This window comes from Drosophila mojavensis, unplaced genomic scaffold (assembly GCF_018153725.1).
Source record: "Drosophila mojavensis isolate 15081-1352.22 unplaced genomic scaffold, ASM1815372v1 contig_74, whole genome shotgun sequence".
Lineage (NCBI taxonomy): Eukaryota > Metazoa > Arthropoda > Insecta > Diptera > Drosophilidae > Drosophila > Drosophila mojavensis.
The window spans coordinates 754,154-765,713 of NW_025318899.1; the positions used below are offsets into that span (position 1 = coordinate 754,154).

Genomic DNA, 11,560 nt, shown 5'->3' on the forward strand with positions numbered 1-11,560 from the left:
TACGCTGGCTACCAGCGCCAGCCGACGCCCGGCCACCCCGGCGGCCACATGGTCGGCTCCCTGGGCATGCCCGCCGTGCCGTTCACCCACTCCTGGATGGTGCCCACGCAGGACCTGTGCGGCATGTCGCCCTACAACAAAATGCCCAACCAGCATCAGCCGGGCGCGCCCGGCATGCACGGACAACAGCAACCCATCGAACCAGGGTTAGTTGACACCGGGTAAATTGACCAAATTATACAAATATACCAACTATATACCCTATGGACAGTGGAACAGAGTGCCTTGAGTGGAAAAGTCTTGTGAAACGAATGCAACGAGTTCTCTGATTTCCTGCTAAAGCTACAGTTCTCGATGAGACTGGGACTCTAGACGTGAATGTAGTGCTGCTGGCACTTCAAGTCAAGAAATCATAGGGAAATAGAGTGATATACCTTTTCCACAATTATTTTCCCTATTGAGTTTAACAACTTCATCTGTCTCACAGACTCAATATTTTATATAAGGAATCTTTGGCTTGCTCTGAATGAGAGAAATAACTTGATCAATATTCCATGCATAAACAAATATTCCAATCCTATCCACATTTATTTATTTATTTACCATCTAAGCCTAAAGAACTTCTGTATTTTTATTCAGACTATTCACAGCCATTAGCAACTCTGCCGTTCTCATATATGCATTGCTATATAACTGATAAGATATCATGTATAAACACACTCTGATCAAAGTATTTATTTATTTTAGTTTCGTTTTCGTATAGCTGCATTTATCGATCAAGTATGAAATATAGCTCAATCTTCTCTTGATACTGTTGCCAATCAAATTCAATCCCAATCACATTTTCAAAATTCACTTCAAATGGGCTATTATCAGGGTCTTCTGTGGCCACGCTCCAATTTGAGGCCACTCCAGATGCATTTTTATGGCTCTTTCGAATAGTTTTATTTGTTGGCTTTGCTTTTGTGTTTTCCACGAATTCTGATTACATAATGGCAGTTGATAGCTGACTAACATTTACAGCTATTCACGCTGTGTTTGGCAACAAACAAAAAAAACACATAAAGTGATAAAGACATAACGGCACTTCTCACAGCCCCTAAACAATGAAGCGAGACATTCTTATCCTTCACTTTTCCTTTTCTTCTCTGCTCTGTGCATGTGTATGTGTGAAAGGTAACCCCGAAAAGGAAAACGAAAGCAAAGAAAATGCAGTCCAGCGCAGTTTTCCCACCCTTATCGCGATCCTCGACTTGATTTTTGCCAAATTTGTGTTGGCAACCGCAGCAGCTAGGATCTTGTAATCCGCTTAGCTGCCTAAGCTCGCCTTAAAGTCTTAATCAAATGACAATATTTGGAGTTGCCAAAGTAAATCGATTAATCGATCTTTCCCAGCCAATCAAGTGGAAACGAAGGCCCAAATCAGCGGAGCCTGAAGCGATTTTATATGGCGAGCTTGCTTGCATATTCTAAGTCAGTTCCCGACTCTCAATGGAACATCGGGTGCAGTTGTAGCATGGCTATGTCTGCCCATATATATAAATCTAAGTTCACCTGTTCAGCTCACATATGAAACGGCTTTTAGCATATCTATCAGGCTGGAAAGGACAAGCTTTCAAAGCTCACACATACTAAGACAACCCTCGGCCCATCTCTCTCCCTCTCTCACTGTTTCTCTCTCCCTTTTCTCATTTCGCTAATGACATGCAATTTACACGCCAAATTATAGCCGCGCAGCTCCCTCATTTTCATTTTTTCTTATTTTTCCCGTTTTGCGAATTCGAATCGCAAGAAATCATTTATCAAGGCATTTTCCTCCAGCCCTGACAAATTGCAAAGACATTTAATTTCGTCCGCCTTAGTGCGGAGGCAATTTAAAGGTTATTATGTTATTTGATATTGAAGTCAGGCAAGATTAATGAGCCAGGTTCTCACACTCTTTGGCCAATTGCGAATTGGCTGGTTCCATTTCTAGTTAAGTTCTTTGAACTGCAAGTTTTTCGGGAAAGAAAGAAACATCAGGTACTCTTAGGCTTTGAGCTTAACATTTCAAAACAAGCTCAGATTTAACAAACTAATTAAAAAAAACCCAAAGACGCTGCTGAGGTTAAAAACTGGCTTGGCCCGTGGCAGACGCATGTTGTACGGGTTTCTGTTCGAAGCGCTCTTTACGCCGTTTTCATTTTAATTATCAACAAAAATATTTTTATAGCCCCAGCGAGGCAGTGCCCCCAACGATAAGCATCATCCACAGCGGCTTCTTTTTTTTCTGCCTTTTGGTTTCAACAAACTTACACGAAACTTACCTCTCGAGCTCTGTGTATGTGTGTGTGTGTGAGTGTGTGTGTGATGAGCGCATTTACAGATGCCCCACAGACATTAAAATAAATGTAAAAGCCCACAAAATGTACGAAATGTACAGCAACTGAAAGACGGACCAACAACAACCACAGATCTGGCTAAAGCGAGGCAGCCCACAGAAGAAGAAGAGCAAGAAAACGGGACTGTGCTCATGTGGAGGCTTCAAATACTCTACAAAAGGTGGCCAAGATTCAAGGAACAGTGTTGAAATGTTGTAATTAATGCGTAGTAATTAGTATTGATTGAGAATGGAGCTCTTAAATGTGTGAATATCTAGAATGCTGTATGTGTGTGTGTGTGTTAACTTCTGTTGAAAATATCTGTATAGAAAACAGTTGAGTTTAAATATTGAAAGTATTGCAGTGCTTAATAATGATGTTAACAATTTATGTAATTATTCCATGCATAGATCTGCATAATTTGTAAAAATCTCGAAGGAAAACCTAAGAGACGAAGCGTAACCAAATATAATACATCTTAGTAGCAGAGCTTATTGTCCCCTATCATAAAATAAAATGAAACATTTGGATCTCGGGCGTAATACCCTCGTGTTAAGGGGTACATATGCAATAGCTTCTCCTTTAGGCTCTATATCTATATCAAGTGAAGACCAGTGCAATATCGTAGTCATACTGGCAAATGATCTACATGACAGACCGACGGTTGGACCGAGCTATGTCCAGCCAGGTCGTCTTCATGCAGATTCAGAATATTCATGCCGGCTGCTAATGCATTTTCAGAAGCCCATTATACCCCGATTGCCCATCTTCAATGGGTTCCGGGTATGGAAAGGCTGGCACCAAGCCTCGCTTGAATGCCCATAAGCTCGCTCCTATGCTAGGGAATGAAATTTCACTCAAACACGAAAAACAAAAACAAAAGCAAAAACAGAAAAACGAAACGCGACGCGACGACAAGGAAAGATGACAACAAACTTAAATTATGAACGCTTTAAAGCCAAGTTTCTGGCGAAGATGATGGGCCAAACGATATGAGAAGCAGCAGCGGCTGGCTTTGAGTGCTCGGAGTGCTCGGAGTGCCATGAGTCGGCTGTGGGCTGCCCGTTTACCCAGTTGCTGAATGGAAAACTGAGTGCAGCTCAAAGAGATCGAATCGAGTATCTGACGAGCGGCATCTGCCACAAGAGGAGGCAGCTTTTGTTGCCACTAAACACACAGCGCTAAAGATAGAGACACATCTCTCTCTCCCTCTCTCTGGGGGGAGATGCATTCAACAATGGAAAATCTGTTGCGCATAGAAAACGAGGCAATTTTTCTTCAGCTAGAACAGTAGAAACCAAAGAGCGGCAAGATCGTGAGAGTCTGGTCCGTTGAAAGACTGACAAATGGCTGGCAATTTGTTTTCGGACTCTGACACCATTCCATCAGCCAAACAAATTGCCAACAGTTGACACAGCGACGACAGGTGTGAGTGAGAGGGAGGGGAAGAGGGAGAGGGAGAGGGAGCGGGAGTGTGTCTACCTGGAGGATGTACCCTGCCTGGCCTAGACGCAGCTTCCCATTCGTCAGTGTCTACTTAACACCCGCCTAATATATCAATATTTATTGCCTTGGCTTTGTTGGGCTTGTCTTAATCTTCTGTTTCCCTTTTCACTTGCAGCATTCTGGAGCTGCGCAAGGAGAAGTCGAGGGACGCGGCCAGATCGCGGCGCGGCAAGGAGAACTACGAGTTCTATGAGCTGGCCAAAATGCTGCCGCTGCCTGCAGCCATAACCAGCCAGCTGGACAAGGCCTCCATAATAAGACTGACCATTAGCTATTTGAAACTGAGAGACTTTTCCGGGCACGGCGATCCGCCATGGACCCGAGAGGCGTCCAGCAGCAGCAAGCTAAAAAGTGAGTATCGAATCCATCTGTTGTCTAACTTTAGTTTACTCTTCGCACCAAACATGATTCTATTCGTTTACCATATCAAATTCCCTGCCAAACTCGACTCAGATCGCGAGCGTGCACTCTTTTTGCGCCACTAGTGTAAGTGAAATTTCATGCATGGCTCATTTGCATACGCGACTGTACGGCAGCGTGGGCGGCCATTTTGTGCGCCATTGCTGCGGCGAAGAAATAGGTAGAGGGAGAGAGTGGGAGAGAGAGAGGGAGAGTGCGAGAGCGATAAAAACCGAAAGCAGGAAACGCATTTGCCTACATTTTACAGTGGCATCGCCTCGCAACGGCACAGTGAAATCACAGATTTGTCAACTTTTCTATGCCAAAAACCGAAAACAAAACCAAAAATTGAAAATAAAATAAAATTACAAACAATATGCGCGCGCACCTTAAAATAAACAACAACAAATGCCGAAGCCAAACAATTTATTGGCTTTATATTTTTGTTTTGGGCTTTTGAGGGGCTTTTTGGGGGCCGTCAGTTATTCATTTGCATAAAATATCGCTATTAAGCGCAATTTATATTTTATTTACTGCGCATGCGCAGCCATTTTGATCTCCCTCTCGCTCTCGCTCTCCCTCTCTCTCACTCTGCCTATTTGATATGTTGATTTGTTTTTACTGCCATGACTGTGTGTCATAGCTGTCATTGTGGAATTCCAGAAGGCCAAGCCAATCCGCCGGGCCACTCCGATTGGACAGCGACTGAGCTCATTATAGCCAAAGAGCCTATAAGCAATTATACGAATCTGGGCAGTCGTTAAAGTACTTCGAAAATAGATGACGAACCCTAATGGAGACAAGTCATGCCAGCTTTCACCTGGACTGCCGTTTGCTCCATCAAAGTGCCTGAAATATGTTGCTATCAAACTAGATTTATAATCTTATAGTTAGATAAACTTGATTTGGTTCTTGAGCGTGAAACAGAAATAAAAAGTACCTACAATTATTTTGATACCCATTTAAGCTGAAAGAGTGCTTTAGTCAATGAACCTCCATATATTTGAAATAATGAAAAGGAAAGTAGTATATCCTAAAAGTCGATCCTAAATATCCTGAATGTTTCATACAGAGCTCTAAGCAGTAAATATAAGGCTGGACTCTCATAGTCATATGCTATGCCAATATATATATAAATAAATATATATATATATATAAATTTTATATTTGTATTCAATTGAAATTGTGCTTCATGCTGAAATGTTTTTCCAACTTGTCTGCAATTCTCATTGAATTCTCGCATCATCATTTGATTGCCCACTCGGAGCACTCTTGGCAGAGCCGAGTGTCATAAATATGTGAGCTCTTGCAATATTTCCTCAGCTGTGGCCCATGCGAAGCATATTTATTTAATTCAATTATAGAATTTTACGATTATGGGCGGTCAAGCCAGCCCACCGACCGACAGACCGACAGACCAACAGACCGTCCGACCACAAGCAACCCCCTCAGACTGCTGCCAGGTCATAATTCGCACAAGTGCAAATCGCTTTAGTCCAATGCCAATTCCCTTGCGCTTTGAGCCTGCCCATCCCTCCCTCCCTCTGCTCTTCCCGTCTCCACGCGGCTGCTGTGAATCCCCAGCGATTTCTTGGCCTCGCCTCGAGTTGCCCAGTTGGCAAACAGTTTCCGCTTCCGCTGTCCATATGTGTCTCTCTCGCTCTCTGTCTCCCTCTCTCTCTCTCTCTCTCTCTATCTTGTGTGGGTGTTGAGGCCCACCATAACAGCTTTGCCTTTAATGACCTTACCCCGCCCCGCTTTCATAATATTTTTATACATACATACATATATATATATATACATATATTTCGTTTCGTTCCGTTCCGTTTTTTGTCTGTGGGTCAAATTGAAGTGGTTTTTATTGCCCGCAGCTTGTTGCTCTGCCTTCTGGGCTTTAGTTGCGCATAATAATACAATTGAACTAACGCCCGTCCCCCTTCCCCTCCCTCTCTCTCTCTCTCTCTCTGTTTTCACTTGTGGCCCCTTTTTGGCCATACATAACGCCCCATTGATTTTGGATTATTTTTTAGTGCCTTGTCTACCTTTTCGACTCGATTTGCAGCCAGCTGCCATTGCCGTCGTTGCCGTCGTTGTCCCCCCCCTCGTTCAGGCACCTCGCTTATGCCTTTGACGTGACAATAACTGAATGTTGACGTGGCCAGCATAGCATGACGTGGCAATGACCACTGTTGGCCACTTCGATTGGCAAACAACCCAAGCTAAGAGCCATGAATAGGGCTTTATTCAGTCGGAGTTTGCTTGAATCAGGTTCAAGTTAGCTTAAAGCGAGACCAGCTTAAGCTTGGCTATATTCCTCTATCTTATCTATGTCTATCACTTATAAATAAGTATATATTATCTATAACTCTATAACAATCTGCATGCCATATACCCTGTAAGTGTATACGTCACTCGCACACCTTGTTTTAGCACCTTTTGAATGTTGCTTTTGCCTCTAGCCAATTGCTAACCGCTCTGCCACTTGGCATGCGTTTCGTTCTCCATTGCAGGTGCAGCCATACGACGCAGTCCCGCGGTTGATTTGTTCGAGCAACATCAGGGCACCCACATACTACAGGTAAGCGAAAGAGCGAGAGGCGAGAGAATGAGAAAGAGAGAAAGATATATATGAGTTGCTATGCGGGCAGCCATCTTTGGCGTTAACTTTATGCAAATTTGGCTAACTGAATTTCATTTTCTCTCTGCCGCAGTCACTGGATGGCTTCGCTTTGGCGGTGGCAGCGGATGGACGCTTCCTGTACATATCGGAAACGGTGTCCATCTATTTGGGCCTCTCGCAGGTGGAGATGACGGGCAGCAGCATATTCGACTACATCCACCAGGCGGACCATGCGGAGATCGCCGACCAGCTGGGCCTGAGCCTCACCAGTGGCGGCGCCGGCGGCGGCGGCAGTGTGGGAGCTGGCGGCGGCGGTGGCAGCGGTGCCGCTGGCCTGGCCTCACCCACGTCGGGCGCCTCAGACGACGGCAGCGGCACACACGGTACGAACAATCCAGACGGTGAGTCGAGTCCGAGTTGCTACCAAGAACCTGGGTATCCCGGGCGTCCGGCTAGCCAACTAGCCTAACCAGTTAGAGCCCAACTAACCGCAGCCCAGTTGGACCTTAGCTAAACTCCGCTCTATCTTCCTCTTGCAGTTGCCGCCTCCATGACGCAGGCCTCGACGAGCGGCTACAAGGGCTACGATCGCAGCTTCTGCGTGCGAATGAAGTCGACCCTGACCAAGCGCGGATGCCACTTCAAGTCCTCCGGCTACCGGGTAAGCCTCAAGCACTGACTCTCAACTCAACTCAACTCAACTCCGAGTCCTGTAGCATAGTGTAGTAGTCCTTAGTTTGGTTCCCTTTTGAGTTTGTTTTTGGTTTCGTAGCTTTCTTTCTAACACTTAGCGAATTCGTTTGTCCGGTTCGTGACGTGCTGGGGCAGTAGACTAACCGATCTTTGGTTGAACGTACAATACACACATATATACATACATATATAGAGCTGTCTGTTAGCCATTTTTTACCATCACCATCCCAATGCTTATCTACAGGCGAGCGATGCAACCAGCAATTGCAGCGGTAGCAATACAAATGGTAAAAATGTTAAGAATCCGGCCTCGAACTATTCGGTACGTATCAATTGAAATCAGTACAACAAAATGCAGAGCAACTAAAACAAATTTCTAAACAACCTAAAATTTAAATATTAAAAAATTAAAAATCAAAAGAAGCAAAATTTAATTTAGTTTATGATTTGACGACGCCTCTCGAGGCGCCATTTATCAATCAGTTTTTCAATTTTCGGCCACATTTCGTTTGAGCAGGCAATGCAAAACTGATTTTAGATTGATCAGCATCGAATATAGCCACTATACTATACTGATATCGGTCATCCCATATATCTATGCTATATACACTACGCACAGTCAAGAGCCAAGAGGAGATAGCCCACAGTCATTCTGATATTGCATTGAACAACAGCGAATATAGCTGCTTTAGTAAACTATATATCATCACATAAATATACATACAAATATGCTATATAGGACTATTCATAATAATTCTATCACATCATTTTATATGTACGTATTGTCAATAAATTTCCAATATATCACATTACTCAACTGTCTGTTCAGGAAATTCCAATATATTTTATATGCTAGAATATACACATAATACAAATATATCTGTTATATATACTCAACTTTCAACAGTCACATACACTATATACTATATTATTTACCATATGCTTATAGCAGATGACAGCAATGCAGCATATGGCAATGCGCATTCAATATGCCTTGAACACTTCTATCCATCTACAATATGAAAATATGTATATCTTACTGTTTATATCTGTGGTAGCATACGCAACAATCACCAGCCAACAAACACATTCAGCCAGCACTTATGTATAGCTTTCAGCTTCTTGTCACTCAATCCAATTCGAAACATCAAGCGACCAATGCAGTCTGCATACATAACTGTCAGCTTCTTGTCACTAAGTGCAATCAAAAACATCATCAATCATCGCATTCAGTCGTCAACTGTATATAATAGCATTCAGCTCTGTGCCACGATAGTCTTCTGAAAGCTCGCTGCTACACTTCACTTTCAAGCAGTTTGCTGAACGTGAGCAGTTCTTCCCCTCTCACTGCTGCTTTCTCGCTCTATCTGTCTCTCTCTATCTTAGCTCTTAAGCAGCTAGTCTTTGACCTATTTTCACTAACTCTTCGATGGTCTGTCTTGTTTTTTTGCTGCTGTTGCAGGTGGTGCTGCTGCTCTGCAAGCTGCGTCCGCAGTACACCTTCTCGCACACGCGCAAGGCGCAGCCTCCGCTGCTGGGCATGGTCGCCCTGGCCATTGCGCTGCCGCCGCCCTCGGTGCACGAGATACGCTTGGAGTGCGACATGTTTGTGACGCGCGTCAACTTCGATCTGCGCGTGGCGCACTGCGAGCCTAGGTGAGTGGGGTCAGTCTACCTGGGCCAATGGCCTTTACTGATATCCCTTCTCTCTCTCTCTCTCTCCTTTCTGCTGCAGAGTATCTGACCTGCTGGACTACACGCCCGAGGATCTTGTCAACAAGAGTCTCTACTGCCTCTGCCATGCCGAGGATGCGAATCGCCTGCGCAAGAGCCACACAGATCGTAAGTTCCTCTGAGCCCCGCCCATCGATCGCAGCTCATTGCAATGTGAATTCCCTTTCAGTGATCGAGAAGGGGCAGGTCCTGACTGGCTACTACAGACTGATGAACAAGAACGGCGGCTACACCTGGCTCCAGACCTGCGCCACAGTCGTCTGCAGCACCAAAAATGCCGACGAGCAGAACATCATTTGCGTCAACTACGTTATAAGGTGGGTGAATCCTGAGTACAAGTGGGAATAGGATAAGGAATTGATCCCAGGGAAAGTCCCAAGATATCTTAGAGATACTTAAGGGAGCCCCGAACGTCTCTAATGAATGGTATAAATAGAGTCTATCACAACCGACTAACCCGATCGTCATTTCTCCTTTGTCCCCTCAGCAATCGTGAGTATGAGAATCTGATCTTGGACTGCTGCCAGCTGGAGCCGAGTGTGGACAGCATCAAGCACGAGGAGGGGCTGGGCAACGACAAGAGCAGCGGCTCGCCTGGCGGCGATGCCTCGGGCGAGGGCAATCCCCACTTGAGTGGCGACATGAAGCTGGGGCTCGGCTCGCCCAAGACCGATGCAGAGGGCCACACGCAGCGGGGCAGGGGGCGGAATGCGGCGCATGGCAGCAACCTGAACAGCAGCCTGGCGCTGATCAAGGACTCGCCGACGCCGCTGGGCGTCGAGGTGGACGGCGTGCTGCCTGTGACGGTGTCTGCCACGCCCACGCCCACACCGACGCCCACGGGCAGCGCGCCGAGCAGCAAGCGCAAGCGCAAGAGCAAAGCAGCGCAGCAGGCGGAGGAGCAGCAAGCGGATCAGCAACAGGTGGGCCAGGTGGGCCAGCTGCAGGCAGAGCAGCAGCAGCAGCAGCCGCTGAGCAAGCTGCCCGCCCTGGAGCAGCAGCGAGAGCCGCGCAGCCGCCTGCCCTCCATGGTGGAGGACGTGCAGCCAGCTGCCTCGGCCGACTCGGCTGTCAAGGATCTGGAGCACGCCATGTCCAAGCACCTGCCCTCGCCCAGCAACAACAACAACAACAACAACAACAACCAGCCCAGCACAGACTTCAGCACAGACGCGCTGATCAAGCAGCAGCAGCAGCAGCAGGCGCAGCAGCAGCTCCACGCCGCAGATGCCAACGAGAAGAGCAGCACGATCCAGTGGATCGGCACGCCCTACCAGCAGCCCGCCCCGATGCCGGCCACGGCGCTGCTGCGCCAGCTGTACGCGAATCGCGAGAGCGTGATACGCGCCACAGCCAGGCAGACGCCCACTGGGGTGGGCGTGCCCGGCGTCTTCTACGGCGAGCAGCAGGGCGGGCCGCTGCCCACGCCGCCGGGCAGCGAGTCCTCCTATGAGAACCAGTATCTGCAGCTGCACTCGGCGGCGGCAGCTGCCTCCGTGCCGCATCCCGTGGGCCAGAAGAGCGGCAACTCGGCGGACGCCTTCACCAACCTGGTGTCGACCTACGGCGGCTACCACAGCTCCATTGACTACCACAACGCCATGACGCCGCCCAGCTCCGTGTCGCCGCGCGACTCCAACAACTCGGCCAAGCTGCCCTCGGCGGCCGCGCCTCCCGGCCTCCTGGTGGGCTCCAATGCCGGCTACGACTACGCCGACCCCTTGCGCGGCCAATACGCCACGCCCGTGGACGGCTCGGCGGGCGCCACGTTGCCCCTGAAGCCGCAGGCCTACACGGCGGGCATGCACCCGCACGCCACGACCACGACGGAGGGCGGCGTCACCTACAGCAACCTGGACCAGCCGCAATACTTCGCGCCCCACTCGAGCTTCCACCTGTACCACAAGGGCAGCCCGGCGAGTGCCTGGTACTCCACGCCCTCCTAGGCGAGGCGCGACTGCCAGCAGCAGCAGCAGCAGCAGGAGGAGGAGGAGCTGCAGCAGCACCAGCAGCAGGCACAGCGCTGGGACTTTGTTGGCGCCCTGGGCAAAGTGGCGCGAATGTTCTTCAATGCGCGCAAGGGCAGCCACAACTGAGCCACTGCACCACTCGCACCACCAAGTGCCAGCAGCTGCTGCGAGGAAAAGAGAAGGCGTGAAAAGTTTGCAAGCAAATTTTAAGCCAAGCTTCAAGCTGTAAATAAAAAGAAAACATTTCAAAAATTAAAAAAAAAAATAATAATAATAAT

The 11,560-nt window shown here is 47.6% G+C and overlaps 1 protein-coding gene across 1 annotated transcript in view; it reads left to right on the forward strand.

Annotated features, from left to right (window-relative positions):
- The window catches only part of LOC6586410 (protein trachealess), a 29,958-nt gene extending 18,398 nt beyond the window's left edge, over window positions 1-11,560 (forward strand). Inside the window, exons 4-12 of the mRNA XM_044009774.1 lie at window positions 3,982-4,217; window positions 6,776-6,843; window positions 6,977-7,286; window positions 7,425-7,546; window positions 7,823-7,900; window positions 9,041-9,234; window positions 9,314-9,420; window positions 9,482-9,629; window positions 9,800-11,560. Of these exons, the coding sequence (XP_043865709.1) occupies window positions 3,982-4,217; window positions 6,776-6,843; window positions 6,977-7,286; window positions 7,425-7,546; window positions 7,823-7,900; window positions 9,041-9,234; window positions 9,314-9,420; window positions 9,482-9,629; window positions 9,800-11,258 (2,722 nt within the window). The 3' untranslated portion in view covers window positions 11,259-11,560. The remainder of the gene's footprint in view (window positions 1-3,981; window positions 4,218-6,775; window positions 6,844-6,976; window positions 7,287-7,424; window positions 7,547-7,822; window positions 7,901-9,040; window positions 9,235-9,313; window positions 9,421-9,481; window positions 9,630-9,799) is intronic.